Source organism: Ctenopharyngodon idella, chromosome 10, assembly GCF_019924925.1.
Source record: "Ctenopharyngodon idella isolate HZGC_01 chromosome 10, HZGC01, whole genome shotgun sequence".
Taxonomy (NCBI): Eukaryota; Metazoa; Chordata; class Actinopteri; order Cypriniformes; family Xenocyprididae; genus Ctenopharyngodon; species Ctenopharyngodon idella.
The window spans coordinates 36524202-36545116 of NC_067229.1; the positions used below are offsets into that span (position 1 = coordinate 36524202).

The window sequence follows — 20915 nt, forward strand, 5'->3', positions numbered from 1 at the left end:
TATTTTTTCCTAATATCACAGACTTATGTTACTCATTTTTTATTAGCCATACTGCAAGTCCACAATTATATTTTCTTCCTTTCGTAAACCCCACAGAGTTCATTTTGTAGCACCACCTATTGGCCAAAAGTTTTTAGCAAATTGTAAGTTATTCAGCTTTACTTACCCTAAAGCCATCCTAGGTGTATATGACTTTCTTCTTTCTGATGAACACAATCGGAGAAATATTAATAAATATCCTGACGCATCTGAGCTTTATAATGGGAGTGAGCGAGGATCAATGAGTATGAACTAAAGAAAGTGTCTCCATCCACATCCATCCATCATAAACATACTCCACACGGCTCCGGGGGGTTAATAAAGACCTTCTGAAGCGAAGCGATGCATTTGTGTAAAAAAATATCCATATTTAACAAGTTATGAAGTAAAATATCTAGCTTCCGCCTGACCTCCTTCCGTATTCCAGTTACGAAATACTCTGGATGTTTATTAAAATTTCTCCGACTGTGTTTATCAGAAAGAAAGAAAAAATCATATACACCTAGAATGGCTTGAGGGTGAGTAAAGCTTGGGTAATTTTCATTTGAAAGTGAACTAATCCTTTAACTGCATTTCATAAAATCCTCACTTTGGACTCTATCTGTAATTTTGCAACCAAAATATGATAATTATTCAACACTTATTCATACAGTGCGTCCTCTTTTGACCCCAGGCTGACTAGATGTAACCCCTGATCCGTCATGTCATCAGTACCTTTAGTACTGTACGGAATACAATGAGGGTGATTTTGCATAGTGCTGCATCTCATAGGCGTTTGCATAACCCTTCCCACTCCTGCACTTCTTCAGCCACTTTCACCAGTTCATTTTCAGACAGCTGCTTTTTAGAGTAATTTCGTATCGCGTGGAGCTCCACAACACAAAAACGATGAAGTCCCTGTAGTTTTTTACGCACAAATGTTTTTGCTCCAAGGCAACTAATTGCAATACACTGAGAATCTCTCGCTCTGGTGTGTAACGTGATGCAGTAGTTTCCGTAAATGGTCTTTACTCAATGGCGACAGTTCGGTGGTACTGAGCCGCATGAGGTGCAGCTCTTGCTCCTCAGCAGAAACATTTCACTTAACGAGCCACTTGACAGCCATATATTTGAGTAGGTTTTACTTTTTCTTCAGTGGCGGGACGGTAAAAACATCATTTCCATGCGCCTGACTTCATTCGAGGATACTGCATTTTCTACAAAAGAATGACTTCAGTGTGGAAAAGATTACAAAGAGTTGGCAAAAAGGCCACTAAATTTCAGTTCGTGGCTTCGTATCAAGAACTTGTTCTGGAATGTACAAAGAAATGGTAAGTTATTTCTTTTCCGTTATAGCTCGTGTGCTTCCTAAATACGCAGTGCTGAAGGGCGGTTCTTCTGACTGAAACAGTACCATGCGCGCACACACTGTATCTTATTTTAATTTAGCGTTGATAATGTAAATGATTGTCAATAGAACAATTAATACAGCACTCGATATTAAAATGTATTTGAGATGCACTGGAGAACGTTGACAGCCACACACCACTTCCGCCTCCATCACTCGTGCTGTCAACATTGAACATATTACGAACATCCATCATGTTTAACTAAGCAGAATAAAGTGTTGCTGCTTCTTTTAATTTTTATTTACCTGACTCACATAAGCGGGAGTTATAATTGTTTCATTGTTTCAAATTGAGGGGTGTTTCTTTTGCTTTCTGTTTAGGTGTTGTCATTGTCATTTTCTCGGTTTTATTAATATATTATAAGAGCTCAAAAGAGCATTGAATTCCTCTTGACTTCACCCTTAAATAGTCGGGAAAATACTTTACTGCTGTTTTCCAACACATTACAACTCAAATCATATGTTTTATGCAATATATTGCTTTTTGTTTTTTTCAAAAAAGTTTCCCATGTGAACACAGTGAGGTGTGAGAATTAAATAATTAGATTATTTCTGCTGTATATCATAAGTGTCTTGATCAGGAGACAGCTGTTGACACAGACAGGGAGTGTTCCTGTCCTCGCATTCATTAGTGTCACGTGTCTTATGTATCTGTTCTTATCTATGATCAAAGACAGCATGATCAGGAGGAATTCAGTCTGATTGAATTAAAAAAAAAAACATACTGTTTTTCAATCACAATTACACAGCCAAGACAAAAAAGGTGTCTTTAAATAAGAGCAATTAAATAAAATTACTTTATCACCACTACACCATATACAAAAGTGCAACAGTGAGTGGAAATCTTGGGTGCATCATCCAACAACATTACAATAATGTAATGACAGTATAATAAGACATTATACAAGATGCAGAATACCACAGTATACAGATAATACACAATGTGGTATACACAGTGCACAATATGTTCTTGAGTGCTTCCATTGCACTAAAGGCTTAGTGTTGTAATCATTTTGGCGATATTGACTATTAACAATATTCTCTGAACAAGTCATGGCCTGGCAAATGAAGCAACCCTCTGTTATGCAATGGCTTGTCATCTGCCTCTCCGAGAAACTGAATCACTGTGTAATTTCTGCCTATTAGAGCTAAGAACTATCTGAGATTAGCACTATCTCTGGCATAGAAGGTCTGAATCATCTTATTTGTGATCTAAATATTTCAGCAATTCTATATTCTAGACATGATTTATTCTTTCCTATTTAATATGGACTCATATTTAAATTTTCATCATTGTTATTGGAAAGGAAGGTTGGGTTAATAGTAAACTTGAGCAGTCATAATTGTTGTTATCACCTAATGAGCTTTCAGCTGATGTCCAATGTCTAGATTCTCTTGCAACACTGAGGAAAGAAATTCTTGTATCTTTACCAGAGCTTTCTTTTGCTGACCTAAACATGAGTATTGTAGTAAAACTTTCTTAAAATCTTTTTTGTAGAGCATGGAGTGTTTCAAAAGGTGAAAAGAAACTACAGAATGTGTATTTCTGTAAACACGTCTGATCTTGTGGGATGATTTACAGTATAGCTGTGATTTTTATATACTGCCAATGGACCAAAGTCTGTTGATGTTACGCCACAGCTGAGGAGGGTGTGAGCAGGAGATATTAGACAGCTGAAAGATGACAGCGGTTGCTTCTGATAGGGTAATATAACTTGAACGGGGTGTGTGTATGTGAGCACATGTGTTTATCTGACATATACTTTACATGTCAAAGTGATGAAAAAAAAGGACTGAATTTCAGAAAGAAAATTACAGAAAGAGAACTAATTTTTCCAACCAGGCTGGCAGTCTATTTTTACGTCCATCCGCGCTCTGCGTTCCCCCTCTTCTCCTCCTAATGTATCCTTTTAGACCGTTCTGCCCTGTTGCTATTACTAGCTGTAACTTGAGTAAGAGTTGGGTCTCGCTTCTCTTTGTGTAGCGGTTCGTGCTGCTACTGACACACATATTAAGTTTACCTTTGCAAACATCAATGTAAACAAAAATGGATGATGAAGCTGTACTGTGACATTTACTTCTGGGTCACGTTCATTAAGAATCATATTGGTGAGTTTAGAGATATTATTAATTTTTCCTTCTTTGAAACTCATGCCATTTTAAACCTGTTTGACATTATTTCTTCTGTGGAAAGCAAAAGTAGCCATTTCTATTCATATTCTGGCCATGGTTTTCCATCCAAATAGAAGTCAAATTCATAGGAATTCATTACAGTTTCATGAAAGTATCTTAAAATTGGTCCATGTGACTCATACGCTACAATAGTTATGTTTCCATCCACCTATTTTTATGCGCATTTTGGGATTTTGCTTAAAAAAAAAACGCTAGATGAAAACGGCAAAATGTGCATAAATTCTAAAAAGTACATAAAAGTGTTTGCGCTCAATTGAGTCGGATATTTTTTTTTATGCGATAAGACATGCACATAAACTACGATGGAAATACATTTACTGAATAAATCCCTCGATTCACAAAAAAACCGCACATGACTTTGCCTCAGAGGTTGTGATTGGATAACTGGACTAACGAGCGGACCAATTTCATTGCACAGCATCTCAAATGTTGGTTTGGTCTTCCTGAATTGCCTAAACCAAAGTCTGTCATCAGACTGATGTGGTATAAAGACCTCCCAGAACTGTCTCACATGATTGTGTTCCGAAACACCAGGCAGCCGAATGCAAGATAACAACGTTTATTGCATTTCATCTGCATACACTGAGACGCAAGTCATTTATGATGTAGGAAAAAAAGAACCACAGTGGCTGCCCTGATTGCAGCAACTTCCATTTTTATTACAGATATTTTGCGCCAATTTCCCAGGAAGTGGCGATTTTGGTCTCTTGAACACATGGGATGGAAACGCTGTTTATTCACAAATCTTTTATGCGATACTCCAATTTTGCACACAAGTTAAATTTGCAACTTTGGAAGGAAAACATCACAGCTTTGACATCACAGGAATAAATTGCATTTTAAAATATATTAAAATGGAAAACAGTTCCCTTAAATTGTATTAATATTTCACAGTATTACTGTTTTTAATGTATTTTTGATCAAATAAATGCAGCCATGGTGAGCATAAAAGACATCTTTCAAAAACATAAAAAAAAATCCCAAACTTTTGAACGGAAGCATCTATGACTTTTTGTTCCCTTCACTGTTTTTGTATGCTTAATGACAACCCTCATATCCCAAGCCGCCATTATTAAATGTGAACAGCTGTTTGTAAACACACAGGGAGACTTGAGTGAGATCAGAGGCCAACACCCCTTGTGCTGTGAGCCAAAGTCAGCTCGGTCATGTGACCTTGCAAGTTTCCTCCAATTCTTAATGCAGCGAGCATTACACTAACTGAACAGCTCAGAGGTGTACAATAGGCTCACATCTGAACAATTCACTACCAAAGGGCAAGTTTATTTAGGAAACATGTGCTAGAGCAGATGTGTACATGTACAGCGTACACTTGGTAAAGATAATTTCCATTAATTTGTTTTTAAAGCTCCACTTTTATTGATTTGCATTTTTGCTGGCAATATGTCATTATAATGTTCTGGATATTAGATATAAGGCTTATCTAGGTCTACAGGGTGCTGTGTGACCTCAATAAACAGACTTAAACATCACAGGAACTCTTTAAAAGCTTTGTTTCTTTTACTTGTTTTTTTTTTTACATTTTCATGTGGCAGTATGGGTAGCAATGCAGGGGAATAAATGTAATAGAAACCACATGTTTCAAATGACACCAAATTGGTTATTTAGTAAGACAAAGTTTCATGCCTCAATCGATTATTTGTTCTTGTTTGTGAGTTAAAGATTCCACCAGTTTGGATTCGTCTTGTATGCAAGGCCTTGCATCATGTGCTCTTGTTTTGTTTTGGGTTTGAAACAGTTGGCAGCATTTATTGATTCCTTTCTGCCTCTGGGTAACACTGGGAGACCAGATCACCAGATCTGTTTCACTGCCTGTAGCTTCTTGTAGACATATACACAAACAAGCAATGCCACAGTGGCTTTCTCAATCATTTTGTACAGACTTTATATTTACATCCTGCTATTTTAAACCAGCACGGAAAAGTGTTAGTCTCATTGTGGAAGTCATCAATAGTCATTAAAGGACACATTATTCAACTTGTAAGCTCCCACTCAGCACTCTTTTTTATTTTATAGGCAACCAGACAAACTGAGAGTGGTGTGGACAAGAAGGAACAGACGCATTTGCTCCAAGGTACAAAGATAAACAATCTTTAATTGTCTATAAATATATAAATAAGATATTTTAAGTAGTATTATTTAATATTAATTCATGTTTTTATTGACAAACATAATAAATAATATAAAAAATAGTAAAAATATTATGAAATATAAGTTCCATATACACTATTATTTGTGAAAGCAAGGGTAACTTATTTAGTGTATGACTATGTCCAGGAATCCACCATTTTAAGATGATTTTATACCCAAGCTTTCAGTCAGAACAGTGTACTGACACTTTAAATTATTATGTTTAACAGTGCTTTATTTACAGTGATTTACAAGCGTTTACAATGATTACAACTGCTGTACAATGTGGATTATTATGACTGACTGACAGTGTTATTATTTTCTCATCAGCTTCATGCATGGCAGCCAGGCATCAAAAATCCCTACAGGGGAATGGTAGTGTGGCCTGTTCCTGAGAATGTGGACATTACCGTCACACTCTACAGGGTATGACACCTATTGCAGCTTATTATACAGCTATACGGTATATAGAAATATATTGCATGCAATACACAACTTGTTAAAGATACTGACAGATGCTGAACTATACTATAATATGTGTCAGTAAATTTGTTGAACTTTTTGAATATGCTTTTGTTTCACAGGACCCACATGCAGATGAGTTTGAAGACAAAGAATGGACTTTTTTCATTGAGAATGTGAGTTATTTTTTAAATGAAAGGTGAAGTTTCTATTAAAGTTTATTGCATTTATTTTATGTGTGTATATATATATATATATATATATATGTATATACACTCACAAGCCACTTTATCAGGTACACCTTGCTAGTACTGGGTTGGACTCCCTTTTGCCTTCAGAACTGCCTTAATTCTTCATGGCATTGATTCAACAAGGTGCTGGAAACATTTCTTAGATATTTTGGTTCATATTGACATAGCATTACAGAGTTGCTGCAGATTTGTCGGCTGCACATCCATGATGCAAATCCCCCATTCCACCACATCCCAAAGGTGCTCTAATGGACTGAGATCTGGTGAATGTGGAGGCCGTTTGAGTATAGTGGACTTATAGTGAAATCATTGTCATGTTCAAGAAACCAGTTTGAGATGATTTGAGCTTTGTGACATGGCACATTATCCTGCTGGAAGTAGCCATCAGAAGATGGGTACACTGTGGTCATAAAGGGATTGACATGGTCAGCAACAATATTCAGGTAGGCTGTGGCGTTCATCTGGATATCACAGCAGAAATCAAGACTCATCAGACCAGGCAACGTTTTCTTAATCTTCTGTTGTTCAATTTTGATGAGCCTGTGCGAATTGTAGCCTCAGTTTCCTATTCTTAACTGATGGGAGTGGCACTGGTGTGGTCTTCTGCTGCTGTAGCCCATCTGCTTCAAGGTTTGATGTTGTTCGTTCAGAGATGCTCTTCTGCATACCTTGGTTGTAATGACTGTTTACTTGAGTTACTGTTGCCTTTTTATCAGCTCGAACCAGTCTGGCCATTCTCCTCTGAACTCTGGCACCCTTACCCTTGCCCACAGTACTGCCTCTCACTGGATGTTTTCTCTTTTTCAGACCATTCTCTGTAAACCCAAGAGATGGTTGTGCGTGAAAATCCCAGTAGTTTCTGAAATACTCAGACAAGCCCGTCTGGCACCAACAACCATGCCACATTCAAAGTCACTTAAATCACATTTCATTTCTTCAAATTTCACATTTGTCTTGACCATGTCTACATGCCTAAATGCAGTCAGGTGTACCTAATAAAGTGGCGACTGAGTGTGTGTGTGTGTGTGTGTATATATATATATATATATATATATATATAGTCAAACCAAAATTTATTCAGACACCTTGAACATTCCATTCATTAATACAGTTTATTCACTATAGTTTAAAAAAATGGTAATAAAATTTGACAAGTTTTGACATTATGTCAGATAACACCTAAGCAAAACATGGTCAGGTCAAAGTGTCTGAATAATTTTTGGTTCCAAATTTTTATCGATTTTACTGGTAGTCCACTGTATGAAGAATTTTTGGGTATAATATGTCACAGTTTACTTTATTTTGCTATCCTCACTTACATAAATGAACTGCAGTGTCCTGCAAGTTATATTTTTATTTTTTTTATTGTCTACATGAACATAGATGCAAAAAGAACAAAATGTAAAAATTTACTTGAATTATTCTCTAAGTTAAATTAAACTGCAATAACCTTCTTTGGTGTTCTACAGGAGACAGCTAAGGGCAGTCGGAAAGTTTTGGCATCTGTGGACTTGAACATGAAGAAGTTTGCCAGTGCCACACACTCGCAGACGGACCTGACGCTCAAAATGAAGCCTCTGTCGGTTAAGGTGGTGGAGGCCACGCTGAAGCTCTCCTTATCCTGTGTGTTCCTCAAGGAAGGGAAAGCTACGTGAGTTCTTCCTGTTGGAGTTATAACACTTGCATGTAGTGTATATAATTATCTAGATTCAATAATGTGGGAATTTGACCACAGCAAAAACAAAAGGCAACCCGTTCCTTGATTTTGATTATGAATATTTGGAGTGCGTTTGAATCCAACAAGAGGAATGGCTGCTTGCCCAGACAGGAGGTTTGCTGTTGGGCACTGGGGTGGGTTTCTTCCCTGACATGTGCAGGTCAAGAAGCAGAGCAGAAATTTCCAAAACAATACAGCGAACTCTCAAATCACAGCCTTGTAGAGATGCTGCATTAGGATGTAGTAATGCAAAAGAATTTCATGCCTAATCTCTATTAGATCAAATAACTTTAAGTAGCTTCTGGAAGTAAAGACGCACATACAATTCACACAGTAAGGTTTTCACAACAGGTTCAGTGAAGTCTTGTACCTACACCTCTTGACAAATAACCTACCTCACATTTCTTATGGCTTATGACCAGTTATGGGTTTCCTCTGTAGTGACGAGGACATGCAGAGTCTCGCCAGTCTGATGAGTGTAAAACCAACAGACATCGGGAATCTGGATGATTTTAATGAGAGTGATGAAGAGGAGGATAAGAGATCCAGTACTGGGATTAATCTCAGTACTGCAGCTCCAGGTATTATAAAAAACAATGAACACATACAATGGAGACCAAAACATCTGAGACCTCATTGAAAATCTGAGATTCAAAATAATGTAATAAAAGTAACATTATGATGTAAAATGCAGAAGAAATATTTTTGATTCTGCACTATTGTTTTGTAATGAAAACTTAAATTGTACAAATGCACAGTAGATGTATTTTCACTAGTGGTCTCAGACTTTAGGGACCCACTGTATATATAAAACACTTGCATACTCATGTCTTGTATTCTTTATCTTATATCCTTAATACTCTGCCTTCTTGCATGAATCACTACTGATGCATGTACATTTTCTCTTACCATAGTAACCCTTACTTCCTCACATGCTAGAACTTCTCCTTCTCTCTTTCTCTCACTGTCAGCATCCCACCTTCCTCTTCGACCAACACGTTCCCAAGAAAAGAGACCTGCATCTCTAAAGACCCCTTCAGTAATAGGTACCTTTTACATATTTACATATGCTCTTCGCATATTCTCTCTCTACACTCTTTTCAGTCATGTGTCTGATCATATTGATATATTTTTCTTTCTTTATAAAAATAAGTTCATATAAAACTACATCCAATTAATTGTTTCCATTAATTGAAATATTCCTAGAATGTTTCTGGAATATGAATTTTCACTGATGTAGTTTTGTTGCATATGATTATCACATTCATTCTTTGTCCTTCATTGCTTTGACTTGCATTTCATCATGAATTTCATGAAAATATTTTATTATAATTTGAAGGGTGTAGTTTACCGTTTACCTCTTAAAGAAAAATCATTATTTGCTTTTCCTCATGTTGTTAGGACCCTCATGTCTTTTTTCTGCAAAAGGAATTTTTTAACATTTTCATTCAACGTTTTCTTAACACAAGTTTACGATTCTTTACCTCATTATTGAGATGCTTTGTGAAATTTGAAATTGGGTCACAATTTGATTTGATTAGCTTATTTTAGAATGGCGTATAATTAATTAAAAAAATGTGACACATATTACATAAATGTAACTGGAAAGTCAACTAGCATTAGTCAAATATTGACAAAATGATACAACAGGCTTTACATTCACAGTCTAAATATTAAATCTTGGATAAGAAATTAATGTAGACTACCGTTCAAAAGTTTGGGGTCAGTAAGATTTAAAAAAAATATATATATATATTATTTTATTCAGCAAGGTTTATAAAAGAATCAGCCTATTATAATTATTTCTGAAGGATCATGTGACACTGAAGACTGGAGTAATGACTGCTGGAAATTCAGCTTTGCCATCACAGGAATAAATTACATTTTAAATTTATTAGAATAGAAAAATGACTTAACCAGTAAATGAATTTTGAAATTTCTAATATGTAATATATGGAAAAATGACCATCTTTAAATCAAGCAGGTTCAGGGAATTTACTTTTTACATATAAGTTTTTTTTTTTTGACAGACATGGCCACTGTGAACTGTAGTTGGAAAAAAGGATTAAATTCTCCTTTAGTGTTACTAAGTAAAATAACAGCGTACAAGTTTGGACTAACATGAGGGTGAGAAAATAATGAAAGAATATTCTCTTTTGGGAAAATTAACCCTTTAAATGTCTTTTATGATGATGCACTACCGTCCTTCATGTTACATTCCTGTCCTTTCTCTCTCTCATCTTTCTCTTTTGCCTAAATCCTGCTCTTTTATTTTCTCTTTCACTCTTTTGCTCTCTTTCTCCCTCCATTTTTCATGCTAACCTCAGTCAGTGGTAAGGAGAGGCCTGCTGGTGGTGTCCTCTCACGCCCAACATCTGGCACTATCCATAACCCTGACCTGCCAGCACGTCCACCTTTACCCACCCCACCCAGTCCAACCCCTCGCACCATGCCCTCACCCGCCCGCTCCAGACCGCCACGTCCACCACCCATTGCCCAGCTACAGGCCCCACCTGACTCCCTCACAGAGCAAAATACTACTGGTTTGCTCCCCCCAGCATTGCCTAAAATCTTCCAGCCGTCCCCTGGCTCAGGTACCACAGATCGACTTAAATTAAACCGCTGGAGGTCCCTATACTTTTGGTTGCTAGTTGACGTTCCTACTTGATTACAGTTATTTGTATGTATGGTTATACTGCTTCTATGGTAACAACGTGTACAGACTTCAATTGGATGTTGAAGTTCTTCTTTTTTGATAAAATCACCATCTCAGCTACAATACCAAAGTTTGGGGTCAGTAAGATTTTTTTTTTTTTTTCAAAAGAAATTAATACTTCCTTTTTTTATTCAGCAAAGATGCATTAAATTGTACAGTATGTTACAAAAGATTTCTATTTCAAATGCTGTTCTTTAGAACTATTTATCAAATAATTCTGAGGAAAAAAATGTATCATGGTTTCCTCAAAAATATTAAGCAGCACAGCTGTTTTCAAAATAATAATAAGAAATGTTTCTTGAGCAGCAAATCAGCATATTACAATGATTTCTGAAGGATCATGTGACACTGAGGACTGGAGTAATGATGCTGAAAATTCAGCTTTGCCATCACAGGAATAAATTATAATTTAAAATATATTAAAATAGAAAACAGTTATTTCTAATTGTAATAATATTTCACAATATTCTAGTTTTTACTGTATTGTGATTAAATTAATGCAGCATAAAGGCCGGGACACACCAAGCCGTCAGCGAGCATCTGTCAGGCTAGATTTTGCGGTGTGTTCCACACATCAGCTCTCGTCTGGCTCACTTCGGTGGCAGTTTGCCTGATTCAGCATGTTGAATCGCTGTTGGAGCCGTCGGTGAGAGTGGGAACTCTGGTTGTATGTTCAGTTTAGCAAACAAGTCAATGCACGAGAATTACAGCGAAACGTGATGAAAGAGAGCAAGTAAGTCAAGATGGCACAGACAAGGCTGGTCTAATGATATGTTATCCTACCAAGCATTCCGAAGCATGAATATTTTCATAACAACATGAGCTGCTTAAAATGAAGAAAGTTATCAACACATCTGATATTCAAAATGGTTAGCAAGCGCTGCTTTGTTTATGTTTTGTATATCTGTGTATATCCTTGTTTTGGTTTCTTCTTTTGAATGACGAAAATAGACTATTGATACCTGCGGATATAGACAGTTAATTCCTTACACATGCTAGTTTGCAGTCAGCTGTAGTCTGTGCTGTGTGTTCGAGTGCAGCTTTTTTAGTCCTGGCGCAGCCAACGCGAGGCGACAACACCATCGGTTTTCATCGCAGCTAGTTCTTTGAAGTCGGCTTGGTGTGTTCCAGGCTTAAGAGACTTCTTACAAAAAAAATCTTACCAACCCCAAACTTTTCAACAGTAGCGTATATTTATTGACATTTTCATGTTATTAGTCTTATATTTTTCATAAAAATATGTCTAAAGCACTACACAAATGGTAATTTCACTTGAGGAAGTGAAGCCATTTCAGCATTTACAGGTAGTTGGTAATTTTATTGCCATCTAAATTGGAAATATTGGTATTTTTCTTCCACCACTCATGAGAAAATTCCTGGCTGATTTACCTACTGTTTTTGACAAACACCAGGGTCATGTGGTATAATTTCGTTCCCTTCTGCATTGTCATCTCTGAGTTTACATGGAGGATTTGGCCAAAATGTTGTTTTGAAAATCTTTTTGATCACTGTGAAGTATTTGTAGGGCTGCTATTTGGGTATGTGGTGCAAAAGAAATTGTTTCAGAGAACTGAGAACTGAAATTCACGATGGCCATGTGCATTGCAAAATTTTTTCTTTAAGAGTGACAACCGCATTTAAAAAGAACAAAGAAGAGCAAGAGCCATATTTAGCTGCAAGTCCACATGCATGTTTTATCACAGAGGAGCCATGCAAATGTTCTTTTACAGACATCACCCAGAGAAGCAATTCTAATAGTGCTTATGCATCTGTGTATTTCTCAGCAAAGCCTGGACTTCTTGTATTGTTTCTCTGTCTGTTTTTTCCCCTCTATGATTGTGTCCAGCTCCTGTGTCTTTTCCAAGACGGCTATCAGGCTCTGAGGCCCCTCTAGAGGGTCCTGTGACCTCTGACTATCCTCTGCTCAAACTCCCTCGGGCTTCTATTTCTTCTCCTTCCGATCCCTTCCTCTTTCACTCTCCCTCTCCTCCCACTGTACTCCCAAAAGGTAAAGACTCGTGATTTCCAAATATTCAAAGACTACATGCAATTCAAAGTACATTTACTGTAATTCTGATAGGAATAGTACATCTCAGCCTGATTTGACTCTAAAGGAAACTTTAAGATAGCTTTTGGAGAAGTCAGATTCATTTCCTTTTAGCCACTGTCTCTCGTTCTCACTTTTTCTGCATCTCTGACTAATATTTTTCTTTCACGTGGTTTGCGTCCTCTTTGTGTCATTGCACTTCTGTCTCAGATTCTTTTGGAACACCTCGCACCAATGTTTTTAAGCCCAAGATTGTCCCCAGTGCTCGCCCTGTATCCCCCACGCCTGTTCCCCTCCTCGAACCCAAAACTTCTTCTCTCTCTCTCTCTGACACGCTTAAGCGTCCATCTGCTGGCAGCGTGCCAGGTATTGAGAAATCTTCCAGACTGCATGTAAACAGTAGAGGCAGCAATACTAAAGTACAGTTAACAAGTGCACTTAAGGTATTAATGAAATATGTTGAACATTTGTTCACATACACCAAATTAAAATTTTATTTTAAATTTAATGTTACTTACTACAGTACTTAAATACTTAATACATAATTTAATTCTGCTTTCTAAAGTCTGGTCAGAAAACATAAAAATTGCAATTATTGTTGTATTGACAATTTTTATCAATAAGCAAAAAAAAAAAAATCTGCATGTATTTTTGCAAAAAAACAAAACAAATTAAAGATATTTTATTTTACTTTAGTGCAGTGACAATATAAAAGTAAATTATTCAATTTTTAAAACAATCATTTAATTTTGTCTTTACGGTGTGTGCATAATTATTATGCAAGTCGATATTCTGATCATATTTTTTTCCAAGCACATTTTACCAATTGCAAACCACATTAATCTTAATAACTACTATTAATTTTGTATATAATCCTTTATAAGCAATATATAATTGTTAACAAAGGCTAGATGTGAAAAACGCCAGATGTGCATAATTATTATTATATAATTATTTTAATTTTAAATAATTCTGCATAATTATTAAGCAGGTTTCCTTTTACAAGTAAAATGGGCTAAAAAGCAGATTTAACTCACACTGAAAAGTCAAAACTTATTGAATGGCCATGAGAAGGATGCAATACTACAATACTAGAAATTGCAAAATGAAACCCTCTAACCCTCTATATATCCTCTAACACTTTATCTCAAATTCTATCTCAAAAATTTCCTTCACCTGTTTTACTTCTTTATATATATTTCCATCTTTTTCTCACAGCATTTGCAGAGCTAAATGAGCGGACAGTGGCGGTTTCTACATCTCCCTTCTTCAGTGTCCCTCTAAATGAATCTGTGACACCTGTTCCTTTGCTGAGCAAACCGGATCTTGAAGCGCTTTGTGAAACATCTTGCCCTTCTAGTCAACTCCCCAAGCCACCTCCGCCTCCTTCTGCCTCGATTTCTTACTCCATCAGCAAACCCCTACCTATCTCTTTTACCCCAACAACTATATCCTCCTCTACCTCTGCTCTTGCCCTGTCAACTACTGATGCTCTCACAAATGCCCCCTGCTGTTCACCTCAATCTTCTTCTGCACAGTCAGGTACTAAATTGCCTATCGTTTGCTTTAAAAGAGACTGTAACAGGAACTAGTGTGATTGGTGATAGGTCTAACAGTTTTAATGTACTAGAAGATTTATTTTGCGATTAAGGGTACATTTAAACAACAATGATGTACTAAAAGTGAAAAGTTTTTTCTTTGCATTTTTTGAAAAGTTTCGCTTACAGACCACATCATCGTCAAAATGATCCCATTTCATACGGATCCGTGAAAATGACTAAAAACACTGTATTATGCATGCCAGGCCAGTAGTTGGCGATGTCAATTTTTAAAGAATCACTATGCCTGCGCACATATGCATTCTTCTACAGTGCCTATAGACCGAACACGTAAAACGCATGCGCGTGACGTCACTGTTTTCACAAATTCCGTTTCATACTGTTTGCGTTTCAGGCCACCAAAATGCTGGTGTCGTGTACATGAATGGCCAAAACACATAACAAGTTTTTTGTTTTTAGTTGAAAACAGTGTCCTGTAAATGCCCCCTAAATCACATCTATCATTATATAGGGTTTTTGTTGTAACTAGCTGCAACCACCACAAGCGACTAGATATTTTGTTGTTCGCTTTAATTTATGTTTGCTGTGTCGTGCTAGATAGTCCCACCCACAAGGAACTCTCATTGGTCCAAAATCTCAAAAAAGTGATTTAAAAATTGTACATTGTTTTCCAGAAATACCCAGGGAGCTCAACACACTTACAGAGGAGGATCAAACAAATCCATTTTTACAAGGTGAATAAGTATTCTTCACTCTTGTCATTAATTATGTAAATATCTTGAAAATGATTGAAACCCAAATAGATTAAGATCGATTAGCTTTTATTTATTTTAATAATTATCCTGATTCAATTTGCTGTTATGTTCCACAGATTTACTCGATGAAGAACTGAAGACCTCTGAGCCCAAACAAGAGCAGCATCGCTCCTCTCGGACTGTCTGCAGCATTAGCATTGCAAATCAACAATCTCCTTCCTCACTCCGTAAAACGGAAACCAGCAGCACTGAAAGAAAAGAGCTCAAACCTGCCACAGCTGTAAAAAGGTAGACACTTAAATATTATTTTTGTTTTGTTCTGGCATCAAGTATAATTCTCTAACATAAATTTTAACTATAGAATTCAGTAAAAACTAATATAATATCAGCTTTGCAGACACAGTCTAATTGTCAGAAGTGTATTCAGAAGTGTATTTTGCTCTGTTTATAAAGCGTTTCTGCATGAATGTGCATTAGGCTTCATATGGTCACAAATTTATCTCTTTAAATGAAAAAAAAAAAGGTTCCTTAATAACAATTGGGGAAATGCACGACCTTGTGATGAGCCTATCATAAACAGACCATGACATTTGCCTACACCAGCTGTGCAAATGTTTAAACTCTCCATTGCCTTCCCTCACCACTCCAATCCTGCATCTATCTCGTTTGTCCTGTTTTCTCACCACTAACATTGCTGCCACACAAAGTGCTCTCTAAGGAAAACCTGCATCTAATCTTATCAAACACCACCATGCTTTGTGGCCTCTCACCCCATATTTTGCCACCTTTGACACCAAGTATCTTTGTCTCCCAGTCTTGGGCCTGTTGGCACATCATCTTTAGACACATCTGGACTACAGCCTGTGGAAGCTTCCAGATCTGAGGAACTGGACATTGGAACTGTCCCTCCTCCACACCCATTCTCTGCTCCAGCAACAATACCTCTCTCATCCGCAATTTCCACTCTTACAGAGAAAAATCAACAAGTTTTTATTGCAGAGAAACCACCTTTGGCAGAGGAAGAGCCGGATTTTAAAGTGGCCGATTTTGATGAAGTGATCATGACCTCTAAACCCATTAAAGATGTTACTGTTAGCAGATGCCCTGAGAAAGAACCACTCAAAATAGACACTGAACAGCCAATGCAGTCCAGTCTGGTTCAAACCTTTTCAATAACCGATGATGACTTACTAAAGCAACCAGAAAACACAATAATTGAATCAGCAGGGGAAGTTTCTCCAAAAGAGGAACCGAATGAGCAGAATGTGAAGGGTGCTCTGCTTTGTGCCGACCTCAACAAATCAGACGAGGACAAGATATTCAAGAAATTTGCCTCAACTGTGGTTACCCCTACAGAACAAAATATCCACAACGTTTTATCCAGGTCATCACCTCTACAGCAAGAACCTACAGATCTTCCCAGGGACAAAAATCAAGTGTGGGTGGAAGAAGTCCTTGCGTCTAAGGTCGACAGTAGTTTGAGAGAGCAACAGTCCCATAAGGATCATCTGGACAAGATTTTAACTATTGAGGAAAGGTGAGTGTGTTGCTAGCATGGTACTATTACACTTCCAAACTGTTGCAAACTGGAACTTTACTCTTTAGTGCTACTTCCTCAATAAACCCATATCTGTCTTTTAATGACGTTCATTTGAATAGTTAGGCACATAAAACTTTAGTGTCATGAACAGAAACTGTTTAATAGATAACACATTTTAAATATACTAACTGACCTCAGTATGAACAGATATATATTCTTCCCTAACCACAAATTGACGCTTCTGTAGAATTACATCACCCAGATCCATTCTCCAGAAATTTATATTTGAACTTCCTAAACACCTAACTAAATGCAAATTTCTTGACATTTCTCTATCTGTAACAATTTTCTTCCTGTCTCATTCTTCTGTTCCCTGTTATTCTCTCAGTCAAAATGAAATGGCCTTCACTCCAACTGACAGGCCTAGCGTTAGCCTCAAAGCAACTGTCCCTCAGATATCAGCTCTTCCCAAAGTGCTTCCTCCCAGTCATCCCCAATCCCTGGAGCCCAAAGTCCTGAAATGCATCTCAGAACAATCTCCAGCAGTCAGTGAACCAGCTAAACCAGAGCTGATCATGAAGGAGTCAGACGTGACAGTGTTAACACAGAAGAGCATGGAGGTCCATTCACTTCCATTCACTCAAGCAGAAGTGCCGATCTGGAGTTCTCTGGAAGAGAAAGTAAAAGATCAGGAGGATGAAGCAAGAGATGAGGAAATAAATAAGCACAAAACGCCTCACAAGATGCCAAAAGAAGAAAATAAAGCCAAAGTGTCATCAAAAAAATCTTTAGATGGAGGGTAAGAGACATTTTGACAGTGCCCAACATGGTCTCTAATATTCAGCCATGGCCAAGTGCTTGCATGCTTGAGTTTTGTCACACGTCTCATACAAATAAGTGTGTTAAAATGGTCTTTTGTGCACTCTCGTGTGTCAGTAAGAGAGTGAGTTTTGGCAAGCCATACTTCGATGATTTGGATAAATGTGTGCTAATATTGGCTTCATGTTTTAATGAGTGTTATGGCCGGCAAATGAACGTGGATAAAGGTTCATTAATGCATGTTTGATCAAAACGAGGTAAGTAAAATGTGTCAAACCCTTTTCCTTACCTCACAGTGAAGAAAAAGCTCTTAACCAAATCGAGGATGCTGAGAATCTCGTTTTAACTGAACCAGTGTCCCAGCAGCCGATACCTTCCAATGTCCTAAAGCCACAACCAGCTGAGACTATTAAGGAGAAGAAAACAGAAGCTGTTAAAGTCAGTATACCGGTCCGTATGAAGCCTTCACTTCCTGTGATCTCCCCTGCTGTTGCTGTAAAGGAAAACAGGACATCACTGCATCTGGAGGAACTTTGCCCTCTGACGCCAAACCTGTCTCTGGATACTGAGTCTGACGGAAATGGTTTAAAGAAAAAGGTCACGCTTGAAGAAGAGAGTGTGTTATGGGCCACAGTAGAGGAGAAAACAAAAGAAAAAAGTGATGAGGTTGTTAGCATGGGCAAGTCGGTAACAGAAAAAGAGGTCCTGGATAGGGGGTAAGTGCTTGAGGTTTGTTAACCTCACTGCATGGAGTTTTGTGTGGACTGCGAACTATCTGGGCTTGAATGGTTTTGTCCATACTATAGTTTGGGGTCAGTATGATTTTTTTGTTTGAAAACAACTTTTATTCACAAAAGTGACAGTAGAGACATTTATAATGTTAAAAAAAATGTATTTATTTATTCTGCCTGTGTTACTAACACATCTCTTAAAGTAAGCATTTGATTTACTTGCTGGGAGTTGAGATGTTAGCGAGAGAATATTGATATTCAAAGAATATTCTTGTCACTTACACTTTTTGGTCCATGGCAGCCAACGTGGACAGGAAACATCAGAAAACAAGCCAGAGGAGCAAAAGGACTCCTTCGCGTTGCCCCCTTTCCACCACAAACTGGTTAAAAATGCTATCAGAGAAAGACAGACAGAAGAAAAGAAAGAGACGATCACTGAAGTGGAAGATTTAGATGATAAGAAGATGCTGCAAACTGGCAATGAGAGAATTTGGACAACTCAGGCTGGACCTAAAGAAGATCTGAAGACTGAAGGTGTCTGTTCAGGGACTGAACCTGGCCTTGAGCTTGATGTAGGAACAGACAGGACCATGGACACATGTATACCGGAACATGACACTATTTCTGATCAGGAAGAGGTATCTGTAGGATTCATACAGGGGATTTTTGGTGTTCTGTACAAAGGGTAAGTGTGGGACCATTCTGAGACTTGCACAGAGCTTCTTTGGCCTCTGCATCTGCATGGCTATAACTGAATTTCCCCAAAACACTGAAAGGTTGTTATTAGGTGTGATTGTACATTTGCAAGGAAGCTTTTGCATCCATCATTTAGGGTGTCCTGTAGTGATGAGAAGCATAGCTTGCTTGTTTGATGGATTAAATACTGGCTGGTGATTTTCAAGGCTAAATCAAAAACAGCCCTTTTGCGAATGGAAGCCATTTGTTTTGTCATGGTGTAATGTAATTTTGTCATTTAAATATCCTCATCCTTTAGTTATGAGACCATGACATCTAAACTACAGCAGCCAAGCGCGGCAGAAACAGATGTTCAAGATGACACGATCTTGGACAATCAAGATGGATCTGTGGTTGAAATTCTTCCTCCCGAGGCCTTCAGTGACACCAAAATTGAGCATCCAACTGATGATGACCCCCAGGAAAACTTAATCAAGGATTTGTTACCGTCTAGCGAGTTACAGATAGATATTCAGACCACAGAGTCAGTGGCCATGAGCTTGGTGGAGTGCTTGAAACTGGCTGCCAGAGAAACTCAAAGCGGATCCATGAATTTCAAAGCCCAGGATGAAGGAAGCCCTTCTAAACAGAAAACAGCAACTGAGCAAACCCAAATACTGACACCAAACAGAAAAGATAAAAGCATGAAGATGGAATTAATGTCTGAGAGTGTGATATCAAATGAAGAGATAAGCGAAGAGCCATGCTTACCTCTTGAAACCACCAGAGAAGACATAACTGCTAAGAAAGAGGTGCAAAACGTCAGTGCTGTGGAAACAGATAGTCCGGTGACGGTGGTAGACTTTGAGGAAATAAAAATACACGAAAGCCCAAAAAGAAATGGACATGAAGAACTTGTGCTTGGCAAGATGATTCCTGGCAAGACAACAGCAGCAGATTTAAGGCCTATGGCGGAGTCTGGGGGTTCACAGGAGGATCTGGAATATGAACTGGGTCAGGAAGATTTAGGGACAGTGTGGTCTGCTGAGCTATATATGGATGGAGGGTAAGTGCATGACCTCTGCCTGCACTGCCTCTCATTTTTATGACCCTCCTTACAATCAGCACGATTTTGGCAATGTTCTGTCTGGCTGACCGTCAAGTGTTCTAGTCGTTATTCGTATTTGTCTGTGACAAGGGCTGGTGGTATCTGTGTGTGACGTAAAGCAGTGCATTTAATGTGTCCTGTGTTCTTGTAAGAGATGAGTTGGGATGCACTACCATTAAAAACTTTGAGTCAAAGATATTTTTTATAATTAATACTTTAATGCTTTATTCTGCAAGGACATTACATTGATCAAAAGTGTCAGTAAAGACATTAATAATGTAACAAAAGGTTTCTGTTTCAAATAAATGCTGTTCTTTTGAACTTTCTATTTATCCTGAAAAAAATTAATCACAATTTTCCATAAAAATATTAAGCAGCACAACTGCTTTTAACATTGATAAAAATAAGAAATGTTTCTTGAGCTCCAAATCAGCATATTAGAATGATTTCTGAAGGATCATGTGACTAAAGACTGGAGTAATAATGCTGAAAATTCAGCTTTGTCATTACAGAAATAAATTACATTTTAAAATATATTAAAAGGGGAAGTTTTTAAATTGTAATACTATTATGTATTTACTGTGTTTTTGATCAAATAAATGCAGCCTTGGTGAGAATAATAGACTTTTTTTTTTTAAAATCTTACCGACTTCAAACATTTGAGTGGTAGTGTATATATTTTGAGCATGAAACATATTGTGTTGGTTCCTTTTTTAATAGCGCAGGCTTTGATTTTTTTTGGCTCTCTGTGGTTTTTTAAAAAGGACT

General features: G+C 37.5%; 1 protein-coding gene across 12 annotated transcripts in view; it reads left to right on the forward strand.

The window, feature by feature from the left end:
• Nucleotides 1-794: 794 nt before the first annotated feature.
• Nucleotides 795-20915, forward strand: part of ehbp1l1b (EH domain binding protein 1-like 1b) — a 29263-nt gene continuing 9142 nt past the window's right edge. For 2 of the 12 annotated variants that reach the window (XM_051907782.1, XM_051907783.1), the window contains exons 1-18: nt 795-1349; nt 5654-5711; nt 6098-6193; nt 6352-6405; nt 7950-8131; nt 8639-8778; nt 9169-9243; nt 10525-10791; nt 12760-12921; nt 13171-13326; nt 14179-14502; nt 15194-15253; nt 15391-15562; nt 16089-16811; nt 17203-17613; nt 17930-18349; nt 18666-19049; nt 19359-20105. In XM_051907782.1, coding sequence (XP_051763742.1) covers nt 1246-1349; nt 5654-5711; nt 6098-6193; nt 6352-6405; nt 7950-8131; nt 8639-8778; nt 9169-9243; nt 10525-10791; nt 12760-12921; nt 13171-13326; nt 14179-14502; nt 15194-15253; nt 15391-15562; nt 16089-16811; nt 17203-17613; nt 17930-18349; nt 18666-19049; nt 19359-20105 — 4535 coding nt within the window. In that variant the 5' untranslated portion in view covers nt 795-1245. The remainder of the gene's footprint in view (nt 1350-5653; nt 5712-6097; nt 6194-6351; nt 6406-7949; nt 8132-8638; nt 8779-9168; nt 9244-10524; nt 10792-12759; nt 12922-13170; nt 13327-14178; nt 14503-15193; nt 15254-15390; nt 15563-16088; nt 16812-17202; nt 17614-17929; nt 18350-18665; nt 19050-19358; nt 20106-20915) is intronic. The other 10 variants (XM_051907784.1, XM_051907785.1, XM_051907788.1 and 7 more) reach the window with 10 other exon arrangements.